Below are 19827 nucleotides of genomic sequence, written 5' to 3'. Positions count from 1 at the left end.
TTATCTTCAGCATTCTTCTGTAGCACCACATTTCAAAAGCTTCTATTCTCTTCTTGTCCAAACTGGTTATCGACCATGTTTCACTTCCATACATGGCTACACTCCATACAAATACTTTCAGAAACGACTTCCTGACACTTAAATCTATACTCGATGTTAACAAATTTCTCTTCTTCAGAAACGATTTCCTTGCCATTGCCAGTCTACATTTTATATCCTCTCTACTTCGACCATCATCAGTTATTTTACTCCCTAAATAGCAAAACTCCTTTACTACTTTAAGTGTCTCATTTCCTAATCTAATCCCCTCAGCATCACCCGATTTAATTTGACTACATTCCATTATCCTCTTTTTGCTTTTGTTGATGTTCATCTTATATCCTCCTTTCAAGACACTTTCCATTCCGTTCAACTGCTCTTAATGAAATTTTATTCCTTAATGAAATTTGTCATTAAAAATATATCACTTTTTCAAACCAACAGCTCAATTCATGGAATCAATACTAGAAATAAGAATAATCTTCACAAGGATTTAAAGTCACTTAGTCTTGTACAAAAAGGTGTGCATTATTCAGGAACACACATTTTCAATAACTTGCCAGCAGCCATAAAAAGCTTAACAACCAATGAAATTCAGTTTAAGAGAAGCCTAAAGGATTTATTGGTGGCCAACTCCTTCTACTCCATTGATGAATTTCTGAGGAAAACCAACTGATTTGTATATAAGTACAACATAACTTCTGCACAATTTCAGTGCAGTAATGTGTTCACTGAAAATTTGTGTGTGTGTGTGTGTGTGTGTGTGTGTGTGTGTGTGTGTGTGTAAGTATAATCTAACTTCTGCACCATTTCAGTGCAGTAATGTGTTCATTGTAAATAAGTATTACAGTAGTTGTATTACATGTTTCTTACCTTATAAATAAATATAAAACTTTTTTATTTTAAATTCAGTGCAATAGTATTTGTAAAATGACTCTTAGTGTTCATTAAAAAATGACGATCATTCCACTTGGGACCTGTGGAATGGTACATTAGCTTATTTGTTTTAGTTTAAATATTTGTCATGTATTGTTGTTTTTCTGACATGTTCCACATCCTGGAGGACCTCCTCACTACGGATCAATTGGAATGAAAGTAAATCTAATCTAATCTAATCTAATCTTCCAAGTCCTTTGCTGTCTCTGACAGAATTACGTAATGCTTTGTAATTCTGTTAGTTAGATTCTACTATTTGGCACAAACTCTAAGACTACTATTGTTTGGTTTATGAATAATGTTTTAGGTTAATAATCTAGAAAAGTACATGGAACTTTATTATAAACATTATAAGGAAAGGGATAGATTACTATTTTATTTATTTATTTATGTTTTGCATAGAGTCAACAAAAATGATGACATAGGGAGCACATTGTGCTCATGTGGGAGCGATCTAGGCGCTTGTAAAACAATAAACTGGTAGCCAAGATCACAGGAATTCTTTTTATTCCACGATTACCGGTTTCAGTGAAACTAAAGCTGCCATCTTAGGACACATACAGGTTACAACATCACGGCAAGCAATGGTGATATTAATAGTTGCCTATAACACGCAGGCCTTACAAAATTGTCGTAAGTAGCACCTAGGTGTCCAAGAGAGATGACATTATAAATATTTAATATATAAATATTTTAATATAAATATTTAAAAAAAAATTTATAATGTCATCTCTCTTGGACACCTATGTGCTTTGTACAACAATTATAAATATAAATATTTAAAAAACATTTATAATGTCATCTCTCTTGGATGCCTATGCACTTCTTATGACAATTTTGTAAGGCCTGCGTGTTATAGGCAACTATTAATATCACCAATTCCTGCGATCTTGGCTACCAGTTTATTGTTTTACAAAAATGATGACTATTGCAAATGTCAGTGTTGTTTACATAATTATGAAGATGTTCTTAAAATACAAACAAAACAAATAGTTGATATAAATTAGCAAGACTATAATACAAACACGCAAAGGGAATGTAGTGTCACAGAAGTAGGTAGACAACTAAAATATTTCTAATTACTAATACAAACTATAAGATCACATGTTTTCAACTTAGAATTCAGACAGAGTACAAACATTTCTTTGCCAGGAATAATTTGAGTTTCGTTTTAAAGATATTTCCATCATAGGCACGTAAGTCTTTTGGCAATTTGTTAAACCAAATTTGACCACTGATGAATGAGCTGTGATCTGTAATTTTTAACTTTATTCTTTGCCTAAAGTAACTATTTTTATTTCTAGTGTTGTTGTCATGTATGTTATTACATCTTCTTGAATCTTTTTGATGATTTCACACACACACACACACACACACACACACACACACACACACACACACACATCACTGTCATCTCTGGCTACTTGGACTGGAACAAATGCAGGACAGAAAGAACGGACACGGAGAAGAATAATGCTTTAGAGAATAGATTCCAGTCCAAGGTGCCACGGTAAGTAGCAATCTATCCTTTTCCTTATGTTGTTAACATTCCAGTCTGGAGTTTCCATTTTTTGGACTGTATTATTATGAGGCTTCTGAAATCCCCTATTTATAAAGATGGCATCCATCCTGAAATAAATGTTATGATTCTAAATTAGTCAAAATCTTTATTACTGACTGGATCATTAATTGGAGGTGTCATCTGATTTAGAAAAAATACAGCAATGAAATTATATTGCCAAAGTTCAGAATCTTGCAGTCTTTAAAAAAATTCTCTCTTAAGTTAATTAATTTCAGATAATTCTGTATATGTTCTCAGGAAGTTAGGAGTGTCTGTCTGCTTTTGAAAGAGTGGCACACTACCTCCTCTACTGCTTGTTTGCTCACAATGTTGGTCCCATTTCAATTATCTTTATCTTTTAATTTCTAATGCTTTCAGTAAAACTAGTTGCAGTGTTGCAATCAGAAGCATAGATATAAACAAGTGCAAAAGTGAATTTTTGTGACAGCAGTTTCATACATTCCTGTACAGAAGATACATTGTGTGTGCACCTGTATAGCAAATATAGCATGAAAAAGCAAAAACAATTTTTTATTCTTGGGAGCAGAAAACATAACAGATGGGTTAAACCCCAAATTGCTATGTCTCACACTCCGACATATTTCCAGATCCCCTTTTCTGTTTTCACCAAATGATTCTTTGACTTCATTGTTAATTTATACTACTTTCCATTTGCCATATTGATTACACACTATTTCCACCTTATTATAGCTGATTTTCAGGCCCACTTTCAAATATATTGTCTTAAGTTTTTCCATTTTTGAAATTTATTTGCAAAAGGTAAAATGTTATCAGCGAACATATGTACATGCAATACAAATTCATTCTTTAGTTTTTCAGTTGAAAAGTCTGAAATCTTCCCTTACGACTGCTGAGAATATTTTGGTGATATAGAAAATCCTTGTCAAATTCCTTTCATTTCTAAATTTCTTGCTGACATGATGAATAATGGAAGGTAGTCTTCACTTATTATTCTTCAGTATACTCACATAGGCTGATGATGCCTTACTTTCAACGGCTGCTAGCATATATTTTGTTTAAACTGAGTCAAAATAATTCACAAAATCTGTAAATCTCAAACAAAGTGATAAATCATGTTCATTGTTCTGCTTTACAATTTCACACATAACTTTCAAGTAGATATTGCACTATGTATCACTGTTGTGATTTTCAGTCCAAAAACTGGTTTGATACAAATCTCCATGCTAGTCTATCCCGTGCAAGTGGCTTCATCTGTGTGTAACTAATGCAGTCCATATTCAATAGAACCTGTAGCGGTTATGTCTGCTTTTTTTTTTTTTTCCTTCGTTGACTGTCCTTGGTGTTGATGTCCTGTGTTGCTACACTGGCTGAAAAATGGGGTTTGTAATTCCGACACTGACTACTGTAAATAATGTAGCAGACAGGTGTACAGTTGTGTTTCACAGTTCTTTAATTTCACTGTTCACAACCCCCCAATAATACAGTTATTTGGCCAGTGCACTATTGTTTAACTTTTGTTAAGCCTCATTAATAGTTTGCAGGCAAACCTCCACATACTGCTACAATAGTTTACTACTGAACATCTACAAGCAGTAAAACCCTAACCACAAAGTTCACAGTTCTTTCAGAATAATCAGGTATATATGGAACAGACACTGTCATTGCTTATCACACAGCCTATTGGTGTAACACTTATTTCACTGTTAAGTTAATGCATTGTTGTCATTCTAACAAACACAGGTTCCTCGTCTAAAACTCGGCCGTGGACTGACTGTCTCACGACCAAAAAACTGGCCCTTATATATCCTCACAATAATAGGTGCTGAAACTACACATTTTTCGAAGTTTAATTTACAGGAATTACAATTAAAACTTAACTCATTAAATTAACTGACTACATCGAAAAATTCTGTCTTTTTAACAATTTCTTCTACTACAAGGATTAGGCCGAATTATTTGTTTAAATGATAAAATTAACAATATAATAGAAGGAAACATTCCACGTGGGAAAAATTATATATAAAAACAAAGATGAGGTGACTTACCAAACGAAAGCGCTGGCAGGTCGATAGACACACAAACAAACACAAACATACACACAAAATTCAAGCTTTCGCAACAAACTGTTGCCTCATCAGGAAAGAGGGAAGGAGAGGGGAAGACGAAAGGAACTGGGTTTTAAGGGAGAGGGTAAGGAGTCATTCCAATCCCGGGAGCGGAAAGACTTACCTTAGGGGGAAAAAAGGACAGGTATACACTCGCACACACGCACATATCCATCCACACATGTGGTATGTGTGGATGGATATGTGCGTGTGTGCGAAAGCTTGAATTTTGTGTGTATGTTTGTGTTTGTTTGTGTGTCTATCGACCTGCCAGCGCTTTCGTTCAGTAAGTCACCTCATCTTTGTTTTCATATATGATAAAATTAACATATATAGTTACACAAACAGCACTTTTGACAAAACTGTTAATTAATTTATAATTAATTAAGGGCTGCCTCTGCTGACATGTTTCCGACTAGAGCCAAATAGATACTTTAAGATTACTAGCATTTCGTCTTCCAAATATTTAAAATTAATACAGAATTTATATTTGTTCATAAGTCAACTATAGAATTTAAGTTATGAAACAATTACTGATTTCACCCTATAATGAAAGATACTAACTAGGAATAGTCAAAATAAATTGGGAAATCAATTACGTACACAAAACTAAGCACAAAATTAGATCTGGTTAAATTCTTTAAAACTGATGGCCAACGTTTATCTTTTATGAAAATGCTGATTATATTCATGTATGTTAATGGTAAATTGTTAAAAGTGAAAAAATTAATTTAAGGAGGCAAATGGCAAGACAAGAGGGGAATTAAAATATCCCAGCTTGCTTCGTCACAAACCTGGTTACTGCATTTGAGCTTCAGTTTCCCCCTACAGTGTTTATCATGCACACTTCTCTCCATCACCATTACTTCCTACAGTCAGCATGTTCCTTTCCTAGATTAAAATCCAATGTCTTCTATATGTAGGTGCTACTGATGTTACTTGAGTCTTCTATCACTTCTTCATAAAACGGCTTCATAATTACAAATTCAAAGCACAATATTTTGTATGTTCTACAGTATTTCATATGTAATTGGATGCTGATTTTATTGAATATCTCATACATTATGGAGAATACATTGTGGAGAAGAGGCTGATTAGCTCCCAGCACACATACAACAGATTAGTTGCAAGTTTCTCTTGTACTACTTTTCCTCCAGCTTTAACCACTTCTATTGAAATGCTAACATATCTAGGTATCGTCCTTTCTTCACACCTTTAGTGGCTTTATACATCACGCCTACATTATTTCAGGAATTCCACTATTATGAATCTCTCTTTCTCTCTCTCTCATTAATCTCATGAACTACACTACATGAATGTTTAAGGAAATCTTGGAATAGCTGAGCAATTTTCTCTTGTTACTAAGCAGTCAGCAAGTTTACAGATAAAATTTATAGTTTACTACATATAAATTAATATTTTTTCTTCATACTTTGTTTATCCCATCAAATTTTCAGTGTAACTTCTCACAACAGCCTGCGGTAATATCAAAAGAGTTTTGCTCAATTCAACACAGTCTATCAACTTATTGTTAGTTAGAAACTGCCCCATTCATTTTTATTGCTGCTTTGTTCCCTTTGTTTTCTTTTGTAGCTTCTACACGCTCTTGTGTTTATATAAGTATCTTTGTTAAATAATTACCCTTTTGTTGAATAATTTAATACATAAACATTTCTATTCTTAAAAATTCTAATCATCTATAGTATTGCTCACATTATGCAATAAGCATTTTCTTCTAGCTTTGCATCTACTGTTACCCTGCTTCTTTCAAGTCTGTCATAATTTGCAGTGTGGAAGTGTTTAGCAACGTCATATCCTGTACAATTTATGTACTGTTTGATAAAGTATAGTCAATATCATTTTTATTTGCATTTGGTCCTTGCCAAATCCATTTTCTATTTGTTTTCTTCTTAAAAAACGTGTTAAGGGCAATCAAGTTGTTAGTCTTGGCAAATTATACTACTGTAAACACTCTGTCCTCATATCAATACCCCAAGGTTCTCACAAAAGAATTGCTCTTTACATTTTGTCCTACTTTCCCATTATGCCTTATCATCATCTTGTAGTAGAATTTGCTGTCACTTATTAATTTATGTACATATCTGTGGAGGTGTTTGTTTTGCCTCACTGAAATTTAAGCACATTGGTGCATACATTTGAATGATTTCCACAGGACACGTTTTTTGCTTGTGTTTCGCATGGATCATGTTATTCTGTGAGAGCTCCCTTGAATAACTGTGATACAGTTTTGAATTTTCTTGTTTGCAGTGAAGCCTGCACATGAATGTCCTCATTTTGTTCCTCCATAATAAAAAACACATCCCGATTTTAATTCAATTTGGCCTTTGTTTATCGTTCCACATTTCTGGTAACCCTTGTGTCTCCTCATTTGATCCTATGTAACCTCACTTTCAGCTCAACTAGCCTGACTTCAAATTCTAGAGTTCTGTTATATGTTTCTCTTAAATAAAAATAGGAGAAGGTGTTGGTGTCTAATGTTCTTGCTTTTATCTATTTAGCCAAACTTTATGCAGCAGGGAGCAGACATTTAGGCAACTAAGTGTGCCCATTGGCTGTTTGCTGAGATCATTACTCCAAATATACTTTTAACCAGGCCAGAGTGTTGATGTCTCTGGAACTTTCATATGGCGGATGGGTGTTCAGCAATGCTAGCCATGACAGACTAGCTTGTCAGGGCTTGAAGAGTTGTAGAAATAGTGAATAGTGCTAAACCTCAGCAGAAGTCACTTACCACTTCCCTGCAGTGTTCACTAGGTACGCCCCACAGCTACTGCATCATACGCATCCCTCTTGAGGTTTGTGTGAGGACATGGCAAAAATCAGACAGTCCTGGACTTTTGTGGATTTCTACCATTACAAAATGGCCTCTGCTCACTTACCAGATAGATGCATGTGTACATATCTGCCCCACCCTACAACAATGCTGAAGCAGAAGCACTGTATAGAGCACAGCCAACATCACAAGGCCAGCACTGTGGAACAGCCTACTATACATGCAATTGAATTAAATAGCACTTTAGAAGAAGTACAAGTACAGGAGGTACATATATTTTTATATTATCTTGAGCTTGTAATAAAGCTGTGCCAGCAGTATCTATAGAACTACCTTCCCCACCTGTGTCGATCTGTTTGTCATCTGCCATTTCACAGGCATATAGTAGTGGTGGCTCTCTCCTCAATGGAGTGAGGTGCATAGCATATTAAAACTGTGGATTTTACCCTTTGCAATATTCCAAATCAATTCTAAGGGGTTTAGGCCTGAAGTTATGGATGCAGTTGGAGAGGAAAATCTGTCTTCTCACAAAATTTTGTCAATAGATTAATCAGGAGAAACTTGGTGCTTCTAATAATGTTTCTGAGCCAATGATCCTGAATCAACACTAACCTTATTGGTGTTCAAACCATCAATTTTAAATCTCTGCCAAACACGGAATGAAACTGCATTGCTATCTATGATAAATGCCTCACTGAAAGTTCCATGATAACTGACTTCCTTCTGTTCCTGTGTATAATACGGCTATATTAATACATTTCATGGGTACAATGCATTAAGTATTTTTCTACTAGAAATACTGTACTGTGTATAAGAATTGCTTTACATCAATTATCAATAGAAATGTTTGTCATCTATTGCACTATCTAGATGGAGGACCTCATAATTGTTGTTTTGATTCAAAACTGATATGTGGAATTCTTCATTTCATGACTCATTTGAGGTTATATGCCATAAGAAAATAGATGATGAAATTGTAAAGCATATACCAACAACTGAAAATCATATCCTTCCAGCTACTGAGACAGCAAAAGCTTGGAAAAGAATCAATAACACTAGAAAACAAAGGCAGATGGTAAAACAACAAATGCATACTCATCAGAAGCCCATGAAGGAAGGAAGGAAGGAAGGAAGTTTAGGGCTTAGCCTGTCGACAATGAGGTAATTAGAGATGGGAAAAGCACAATTTAAATCAATAACTATGAAACAGAATAGTACAGACTCCTTAAATCAGTTCAGGAACAAAAACAGCTGGCAAGATTGTGTAAGCGTTGTTTTGATTCATCCCAGTCTATCTTACTGAAACTGAGCATTTATACTACATTTAATATTACATACAACAACTCAATTCCTGTATGGAACAGTAAACAACTGTGAGGAAAGACTACCTTTTTCCTGTAGTTTGTTGTTTATTTGTTTTGTTTTGCTGTGGGGCACCAAAATAACTGGTGTCATATGCACCCAAGACAAAACTATAGTACTCGAAGACAGAGCCGAGTTAAAAAACGACTATACGTCAGTCCCAATTGACATAAGAGAAGACAGCTAAAAACAGGGATGTGGAGAAAGGGCTAAAAAAGACACCATACAGAAACGGAGCTACAAAATTAAAAATTAAATAACCTACACCATATTGCTTTAGCAGATAAAAAGTAAAACATGGTGAACAGCCCACACGTCATTTGCTAAAACGGCCGATAACTCAGATGCCAAACCCAAGCAGGAACATAAACGGTTAAAAAAATGGGCATTCCGTAAGGAAGTGACGGACAGTTAAAACTTGGGCGCATTGTGTACAGAGTGGTGGGGTAGCACCACTTATCAAATGATGATGGCTAAAAAGGTAGTGTCCAATATGCGGCCTAGTTAAAATGTCCTCTTCCCGGTGGGAGGGCCGAGAGTAGGTCATCCAAGCCTCTGGGAGAGGCTTAATAAGCCGGAGCTCATTCCCATGATGGAAGGACCATTGGCGACGCCAAAGAGACACCACCTCCTGACAGACGGCAACATAGAGATCATCAGAGGGAATACAGGAACTACCAGGCTGAGGTACGAGGACTGCAGCCTTGGCAGCAGCATCAGCAGCCTCGTTTACTGGCAGACCAACATGACCAGGAACCGACATAATATCACAGTCATTCCACCAAGAGTGAGCAAGTGACAGTTTTCCTGGAATCGTTGCACAAAGGGATGGGTGGTGTACAGTGCACATAGACTTTGAAGGGTGCTGAGTGAGTCTCAGCAGAGGACACAATTGAAAAATCTGTCACCGGATGTACTCCATGGCCTAATACAGGGCGAAGAGCTCGGCCATGAATACTGAGCAGTGTGCCAGAAGTTGATATCGAAAGACACTGGTACCAATGGCAAAGGCTCACCCGACCCCACAATCAGTCCGAGAGCCATCAGTGTACACAAAGGTATTATCGCGAAGTTCCTCACAAAGGTTGTGAAACTGAAGGCGATAGAGTGAAGCTGGAGTAGGGTCCTTAGGAAGCAAATGAAGGCCAAGGTTAACATGGGCCACTTCGTGACACCAAGGTGGTAAAGAGTTCACAACCACCAGGAAAGTTGCAGGTAGGGTGAAGTTAAGCTGCCGTAGCAAGTGCCAAAAGCGGACTCCAGGACGTAAGAGAGAAGAGGGGCGGGCCCCATACTGGCGATGAAAGGAATAATCAAAGGAGGCATAGGATGGGTGGCCACGCATGGCAAACAAACGGCATGCATACCTGCTGAGGAGAAAGTCACGGCAGTAGGGTAGTGGTAGTTCAGCAGCTTCAGCATACAGACTCTCAGCCAGGCTAGTGTAAAAGCCACCAGTGGCCAAACTGATGCTACGATGGTGGATAGTGTTGAGACAGCGTAAGAGGAATGGACGTGCAAAGGTATAAACAAAAAACCCACAGTCAAGTTTCAAATGGACAAGGGTCCGGTACAAATGGAGGAGGGTGGCCCAATCAGCACCCTAGGAAGTAGCATTGAGGACACTTAGGACACTGGGGAACCACGTACAGCAGGTTACCAGGTAAGACACATGGGAAGACCAAGAGAGCTGCCTATCAAGCATGAGCCCCAGTAATTTCGTAGTTTCAATGAATGGAAAGGCAACAGGTCCAAGATGTAAAGATGGTGGGAGAAACTATTTGCACTGCCAGAAATTCATACAGATGGTTTTATCAGTGGAAAAACGAAAGCCACTGTCGATGCTCCAGGAGTAAAGATAATCAAGACACTGCTGAAGATGGCGCTCAGTGAGGCAGGTCCATGGAGAAGTGCAATAGGTGGCAAAATCTTCAACAAAAAGGGAGCTGGAGGTTGTGCATTTGTTAGTAGTTGCGAGACTTGAACCATCATACCAGCCGGGCATGAATTATACGTTTTATCACCTTGCAGATGGAGCTGGTGAGAGAGATGGGGCAGTAGCTAGAAGGAAGATTTTTGTCCTTACTGGTCTTAGGTATGGGTGTGACAGTGGCTTCACACCAAAGTCTGGGAACAGTGTCCTCTGCCCAGATGTGGTTGTATGTGTTAAGCAGAAAGTGCTTGCCCACAAGAGAAAGGTGCTGCAACATCTAAATGTGGACAGTGGCCCTAGGGCAGAGGATTGGGATAAACTGAGAGCATGATCGAGCTCCCTCATAGTAAAGGCATTGTAGCACTCACGATTCTGAGAAGAGAAGGATATCGCCTGAGCCTCCTCTGCTCATTTCTGATGGAGAAAGGCACGGTGATAGCTCGAAACTTCCACAAAATGGCAGCTCAAGGTGTTGGAGATAGCAATAGGGTCCACAATAACACTGTTTGCTACTGTCTGGGCGGAAATTGGTGAATGGATCTTAGTCCCAGAGAGCCATTGGAAGTTGGCCCGTATGACAGAGGAAGGCGTGGAACTGTTAAAAGAACTAGTGAATGAAATCCAGATAGCTTTTTTGCTGTCCCGAAGAACACAAAGATACTTTGCATGCACCTGTTTACAATGAATACAGTTTGCCATCATAGAATGACGGTTAACAATCCGGAGAGCATGTCTATGAGCACGAACTGCATCGCAGCATGCCTCAGTCCACCAAGGGACAGGGACACAATGTGGTATAGAGGAAGTGTGACGAAAGGAATGTTCTGCAGTAGTAAGGATAATGTTCGTGAGATATTCCACCTGGTCATCACGACTGGGGAAATCTTGTTCTTCAAAGGTCGCTATGGAGGAGTAAAGCCACCAGTCATCCTTAGTAAGCTGCCATTCGGGTGTGCACGTGGGTGGGGTAGGAGTCAGCAAATGGACAGCACATGGGAAACGGTCACACGAGTAAGTGTCAGAAAGAATGGACCACTCAAGACAATGGGCAAGCTGGGCAGTGCAGGAGGCTAGGTCCAAATGGGAACAGGTGTGTGAGGAGTTGGAAAGGAAAGTGGGTGCTCCGGTGTTAAGGCAGAAGAGGTTGAGTTGATTAAGAAGATCAGCCAAGAGGGCACCTCTCCGACAGGTTCTGGGAGAAACCAAAGGGGATTATGCACATTAAAGTCACTGAGTAGCAGAAATGGGGGAAGTAGCTGCCCAAGAAGCTGAAGGAAGTCTGCCCTGGTGACACCGAATGATGTAGGGACATAAATAGTACAGAGGGAAAAAGTCAGGTGAGGAAGGAAAAGGCGAACTGCAACAGTTTGAAGATGGGTAGTCAGGGAGATGGGGTGACTATGAATGTCATTCCGTATCAGCAGTATGACGCTCCCATGAGATGGAATGCCGACCTCAGGGGGAAGGTCAAAATGGACTGGGAAGAAATGTGAAAACTTAAAGCAGTCGTGAAGTCAAAATTTCGTTTCATGAAGGCAGAGTACAAGGGGATTCTGCGATGCTAAAAGCAGCCATAAATCCTCTTTGTAGGACCAAAGGCAGAGAATGTTCCATTGGAGGAGAGTCACTATGAGGAAGAGTTGTGGGGTTGTCATCTCGGTGGCTTCCGAGTGACAGCCTGTGAAGAATCGCTAGTACAGGGCACAGAAGGCGTGAGGATCCTGCTCCATGGGGTCCACAGAAGCATCGGCTTACTTGTGCTGTGAGTCTGTGGAATCCAATGCTGAAAAACAGTTGGCAGTGTGCACCGGCAACACAGAGGCCAGCCGGCCTAAGGTATCACGTGACAACACTGTCGAAGAGGATCTTCAACTCGATGAAGGAGAAGACCGTTTGCCTTTGGTGGACTTCTTCGATCCTTTCTGGTTAGAGGAAGGTTCGGGTGTTGTTTGGCTGGAGGGACGTCACTTGAGTATTCCTTCTGTCCTTGCCGGCCTACTGGTTGTGTAGCTGATGGCTTTGCCTCTTGAGACACGAGTTTGATGGCTTGTTGCACACCCGAGTGAGGGGGTGGCGATGATACCTCGACACTGGGCAATTTCACAACTGAGCTGAATTTGAGGTCACATGTCTATGGGCCACGTTCTTCATGGAGCGAGGGGTCACAAGAACAGAACTGTATGTGCCAGATGGGAAAACGCAGGGTTTGCGACTAGCCAATAATTTGTGAGCTACTGGGTAAGGCACTTTTTCCTTTACCTGGATCCCTTGGACAGCCCGCTCATCAAGATACATGGGAAAATCCCGAGAGGCAGCAGCATGGCCACCACTGCAGTTGATACAGCTGGGAGAAGGAGGCAGACAATCACCCTCATGTGCATCCCTACCACAGGTTACCCATTTAGCTGGGTGTTGACAAGATGTTCTAGTGTGGTTGATATGATGATACTGTGCATTGGGTTCGGAATTTGTGGTCGGACTGTGATAATTTCATAGCCTGCTTTGATCTTGGACAGAAGCACCTTTCTACCAAAGGTGAGAAAAAGAGTGTGGGTGGGCACTAAGGAGGAATCTACCTTTTTCATCACCCGATGGATGGCAATGACACCCTGAGCAGAGAAGTAAGATTGAACTTCAGCCTTGGTTGGACCATCGAACAGCCTAGTGTAAATAACACCATGGGAATAATTCAAAGTTGTATGGGCCTTGACACGAACAGGGTAGCCATGGAGAAGCAAGGCAGCAAGCAGTTGTTGTCCCTGAGAATCAGAAATAGTCCCCAAAAGCAAAGTGCCATTCCGTAAACGAGAGCAGGATTTCACAGGGTCAGCAATTGCATCAACACTTTTCTGAATAATAAATGGATTTACCATGGCGAAGGACTGACCATCTTCAGTATGTGTGTATGCCTCTGTAGTGTTACCACCTAGGACGCAGGAGGCCTGGGTTCGATTCATGGCAGGGGATTGGGTGTTGTGTAACCTTCATCATCATTGACTTGCAAGTCGCCAATGTGGCGTAAGCTATAAAGGACTTGCAATATGGCAGCTGATCTCCCCTGAATGGGGCCTCCCAGCCAACAATGCCATATGGTCATTTCATTATCCCCCCCAAATACGTGAGACTAGAAGGAATCGTGGTGCAGCGGGAAGCCTCGTTACGTTTATGTTTCGTAGGCATTGATTGTGAAGATGATTGGCTCATTGTGAGAAAATCCCCCATGATTGCCAGTGTCTCCAATGGTGCTCCTACCAACTGGGGACTCCCTTCACAAGGGTGCGCACCTGCTTTAGGTGATTGTTCACACCTCCCGAACACCCGACAGAGGAACCAATCGGCAATTTAGGAGGGTTGCAGCTCAGGCAATCGCCCCTCCCTGGGCCTGACTTGTACCAGGGGGGTACGTGCAAACCCTATATGTCAACCCGGGGCTGGGTATTACGCATTACCCAGTCACCTGTTATGGATCAGACACAGGGGTCAGCCTTCAGGAGCACAAAGGGAGGAAGAAGAAAGAGAGGATCCTCAAACACCAAAGCAGAGGAACAAGAGGAGAAGGGAAACAAAGAAACGAAAAGGGAGCAAAAAACAGTGGTGAGACTGTTCTTACATCAGTGACAGACAATGTGGAACATTCCCAATAACACCTCAGACATATTCCCCAAGGGAGGGGAAAAAGAATAGCAAGAGGATATACATGCAGCATGGAAGGGAAAAGATACTGCAAAGACTGGTACCCTCTGGTAACCAAGCAAAAACCCGCCAGAGTATTGACCCCCCTGTGGGATTTCCTGTAGTTGATTGGCACATGTGACACAAACATAAACAGCACAGAGATATCACCAACTTTCGAGTCATCACACTCTGTGTAGCTTAAATACATGTCCATATCAACTTTTGAGATATTACACTATCCAGCTTCAGTACATGCACAGTCACACAGGCAGACAAATGCATACACCCAGAGCAATGATATGGATACTAAAAAGCAAAAAGGAGTTTCTGTGAATAGAAAAATTTAGTTTTCAACATAATTTCCACTGTGTTTGATCACTGACTCAGCAAGATTTAAAATTTATCATTTCTTGAGATAAAATTTGTTTTAACTATTCATAATACACATTTACAGCACAGGTAACGTCTTTGTTCCAATAAAACTGTTTTGAAGCCCAGTTTGTCATGTTTGTTATCTTAAAGGCTGATACATGAATAGATGTGAACTATTTTTTTGCTCACTGCTTTCATCACTCACTTCTGCTTCAACTAAATACATAAATGGTCATGTACTACTGTGCAACCAGTCACAGATTTATCCTTATCAAAACTGTCAAGCATGTTGGTATAAGGTGACTCTCACAATGGAATCTTCATCACTTTTCTCACTATCTAAAAGGTTATCAGTTTACTTCTATGGAGCACTTTCTGCTTAACCAGTCTTTGACTCTGACTGTGGTTTTGTGTCTAGTATGTAATAATATAATACAACTTTTACAAACATGCTCTGCTAATAACAAACACAGTGCCCATCACAAACTCATATTTTTCATATGCAGATGCTCATTCTCAATTATATGTACCCATTCACAGGAGCTATACACCAGTTCAACAATATCAGGACTCTTATGTGATGGTTTCTTACCACGATAAAATTTTATTGATCATTTCTTTCAGAATATCAGAATCAGTAGAGCAGTTAGAACCTTTTGAAACAATAGTGCTTGCATGACCAAAACTGTAAAAAATGCCACTGTGAAACACCTATGAAATTGACTCTCTTCGTATTTGCACAGTGCTCTTTGTTTTGAAATAAAAATATTTCATCATGCACAATTCCTCTTCTTACCAATTTTTACAAGATATGCAAGTAAGGTAGCTGCCAATAAACAATTATATATTGCGTCTCTTTCAAAGATTGAACAAAACCAATAAGAGAGTCACACTCGTCAACAGTACTGCTGATTAAAAATATCATGCAATTTCGCATAAATTTAGCAAATTTTTAAATTCATCTTGGTTAAAAATTGAAAGGGAAAGTAAAGTATCTGACAAGAACAAATGTTATATATTCAAGAAAGTGAGTTTCCCTGGCAGAAGTTAATGGCAAGCCAAAGTAACAGACTAAGAAAGAAGTCATTCAGTAATGAGGACTTTTGAAAAGATGATACTAGACATGTTTTTGCAGTTTCTGAAAAATACAATAGGAATTACTATTTAAACACCAAGGAATGCTAACATCTTTGTCATTATCACTGAACAAATATCTATGATCCCATAGAGAACAGCAAAACGTGCTTTCATCCTGTTCCTAAGAAGACTCTTGCCAAAATTATGTCAGTAAACACGCAACATCTTTTTAAACACTAACTGTCTACTGATACCACAGAGATATTTCATATGTTACAGTACTATTTAATTTATCTATTTTCAGGGACCAGTACCTTTTCCGACCAGAAGATGAATAAACCATAAAATCAGCAGAGGATCAACACTTCACTGCATCTTCTAATTACTTGTCTTCATTATCTGATAAGAATAAGTAATTCACTATCAGTATGAAACTTTCATGCGCTGCCTATAATTCATTCTATATGTCCAGAATGAACTTGGAAAGTACGAAAGAGGTACTGACAGATTAAAGCTTTTAGTTTGGATGACTCAGTTGTTAGTGCTTAAAGGAGAGCAGCTCAGTTCCATTTCCTGTTCAGAACAAAATTTTAGTAAGTAAGCAAGTTTTGATTCTAAGTGTATTTGTGATATTATTGCATGAATGTTATGGGTGAAAAAATATATGTCTCATGTGTGGCACTGTCAGTATGTACTCATATTCCTTATCTTATACCATTAAGGAAAATCCCAAATGAAAGTTAATAAATGCTCACTACAGAGACGAAGTGTTGGGCAGGCACATTAAGTGACTGCTGCTCCACTGCAGCATGTTCTACCCCACCCGGACTTGACTGAAATTCAAAAATTAAGTCTGGGCAAGTACACATTATAACGAAGAAAAGAAGTTTTACAGTTGAACAGTGTTAATCACCACTCTAATATGCATGCCCACTTCTCGATACTTCCTCTGTGTGCTCTGTCCTCAAACTATTTTGTTCAGTCATTGTATCTTGCATCTAATCAGTTTCCTAACCATTATAATTACAGTAAATGATTTTACTGTTAAGACAACATTTTTTAAGTCCATTTTCCTTACAAAATACCAACAAACATTTTTATTCAAATACAATCCAACCCACAAACATAAATAAATTACTTAGACTGCCGAGTTTCACCCGGAAGTTATTTTTCAGTGGGTGGGAAAGCTCAATTGCCTCAATCCAGCAAACAGTCTGTTTTATTCTCTAAAACGCAAAAATATTTACAAATTGCACTGTTCATAGGCAGTCACAAATAACTTTAAAATGAACGAAATATGAAGATCATTTACAAAAATACATTTTAAAAAAGAATGTTTCACAATAAACTTACAAAAAACAGTATTTTAAAAGACCATTATTAAACATCACAAAAAATTACAGACCTAGTTGACAATGATGGATAATTTATAACGTTGTGTTATCTTCACAGAAGTGATGTTAATTTTCACTGTGCAAGTGCAAGTATTTACAGCTGCTATGAGTCCTCAGTTCTTGCTACAATGGTTTATAGCTTTTCTTGGTAGATTTGTCAATTACTTTGATCATGAGGGTCTGTGTTAGTTATTAAAGAAGATACAAAAACATAAAATCACATGTTTTATTTAGTCCTCCTTATCCAATATACTAATTGACATTAAAAATAATAAATTCATATTTCACATTTATATCTCAGAGCTAGGTTCTACCTGATATATTTCCACCTTTGCCAGAAATGTATAGATGCACCAATTTATTCTAATAAAACGTCAATTTACATTGTATTATAAGCTAAATGTCAATAAAATATATGTACATGTCATGATTTCTGTGAGTTAGTTTCATTTTGGAATAAAGATCTTTACCCCACCTCGTTTATTATTTCTTTAATATACAGCCGAACATGTATCATAAGTTTTTCAGCAAGTGTTAATTCAATATAAAGTGCAAACATTTCCAAAAAGCTGAATAAAATAAATTACTTCACAGGAATTTTAAATACGTACAAGCTTGTAATAATAATAATAATAATATTTTACTATTATTATTATTATCATTTGTTCATTCTCTGATAATTTTGTAGAATGATATAAACAAAACACTTTCTAAAGAAGTATACAATATGGTACACAAAAAGGAGAAAACTTCATATGGAAGCAAATGTTAGATTTAATATTGTATAAAAGCAATGAACATCATATCACCACCATCAGAATCGCACCCCCCCCCCCCCCCACACACACACACACACACTATTTATCATGCCAATCAAAAGGCAAAATTCCTTTATTAACATCTGAAAATACGGCAATTTCAGCAAAGAATTCACTTTCAGGATTACAGTATTACAGTATTTTAATAGTATATACAAAGGAGTAGCACACAATGACTAATAACTGCATACTCTACCTACATCCAGCACAATTTTTGTGTCATGGTGGCATATCAAAACAAGACTAACACAAAAGCAGAACTAATGAACATATCTCTGCATGTGACAATCATATATGAATACACAAATATGTCAAGAAAAGGAATTTCTGATAAATAAGGAGACACTATCATAAAACATAATAATAAAGCATACATTGGTTACAGGCTATATAATGTATTTAGTCTTGTAAGTCTGATGGTTTGATTAGCAACTATTTTAAATCTAATACCTATTTTAAAATTCACACCATTTTAGTTTCACATACTATGTAAGGGCAGAAACTACAGGCGTCTGAACACAATAATCTACAATACACTTTGAAGCTATCAAACTGTTGTATAAAGTTGTCAGTGGTGTAAAGGGCCATACACACATTCAGAAATGTAAAATTTTGCACTTCATAAAATGAAAAAAAATGTAGTATCCTATGACTATAATATCAATGAGTCACTGTTGGAATTGGACAACTCATAAATAAAGTTCTATGATGTCAGTAAAAGTGATATTGACTCAATTGAAAAAGACTTTGAACTTTCCATTACCAAACTGCCAGAGCTTAATTTCATAGTTATTAACATATATAGAGCACCAAGTGGAAACCTGTCAGTCTTCATGAATAAACTAGAGGTTCTGCTGAACAAGATCAGTACACTAAATATGAAGATAGTGCTTTGTGGGTATTTCAATATTGATTTTTCAAAAGACAGCAGCACCAGAGATACTTAGATAAATATGACCAACACATTCAATATGATCCTCACAATACAAAGTCCAACAAGATTAACAGAATGGACAAATTCCATTATTGACAAAATATTCATCTCAGAAACAACTTACAGATTCACTAGCAGAGTACTGAGCATGGGTTATAGTGATCATGAGGCAGAGCTGCTGTGTATAGAAATGCCAACAAGTAGTAGCAGTTCCGGAAAAGTAGTTGAAAAAAGAACCTTTTCTAAAGATAACATCAGAATTTTTAATCTCTTACTAGCGAAGGAAAACTGGGAAAGCATCGCCACTCATAACAATGTTGATAGCATGTACATGAGTTTTCAGAGCATCTTTCTTCATTACTTTAATGTAGCATTTCCAAAAGTAGTAAACACAGTAAAACGTAACAATAATAAGCAATGGGTAACTAAGGGCATACAAATTTCCAGTGAGAGAAACAGATTTCTGTAGTACTCTTGTGAGAAATATAGAATAACCCAAGAATTCACAGATTATTCAAAAGCCTACAAAAGAATCTATGGTAGAGTAGTCAAAGAGGCAAAAATTATGTGGAATGACAATTTGATAAGAAACTCATCTAACAAAATGTGATCCAGGTGGAGAGTTATAAAGAAAGAAACTTGTAGTTCAGTGCCAAAGAAAAAGAATGTATCAGTAACACTAGAAGGCCCAAAAGTCACAGACCCAAATTCAGTTGTGGAAAAATTCAGTGAATACTTCACCTCACTAGCTTAAGACCTCATTCAAGTACACTGTCAAGGACCAGTCCCAAGTTTCTCCAGCAAGTTAGTGATCTCGACTGCTTCTATGTATGTGTATGAAACAA

The 19827-nt window shown here is 38.0% G+C and overlaps 1 protein-coding gene across 1 annotated transcript in view; it reads left to right on the top strand.

Moving 5' to 3' along the window:
• LOC124545933 overlaps positions 1 to 17699 on the top strand; it is a 466288-nt gene extending 448589 nt beyond the window's left edge. The window contains exon 4 of the mRNA XM_047124894.1: positions 16141 to 17699. Within this exon, the coding sequence (XP_046980850.1) occupies positions 16141 to 16174 (34 nt within the window). The 3' untranslated portion in view covers positions 16175 to 17699. The remainder of the gene's footprint in view (positions 1 to 16140) is intronic.
• The last annotated feature ends 2128 nt before the right edge of the window (positions 17700 to 19827 follow it).

Source organism: Schistocerca americana, chromosome 8, assembly GCF_021461395.2.
Source record: "Schistocerca americana isolate TAMUIC-IGC-003095 chromosome 8, iqSchAmer2.1, whole genome shotgun sequence".
Lineage (NCBI taxonomy): Eukaryota > Metazoa > Arthropoda > Insecta > Orthoptera > Acrididae > Schistocerca > Schistocerca americana.
Note: the sequence above shows the minus strand (reverse complement) of the source record. Positions and strands in the feature narration are given on the sequence as shown.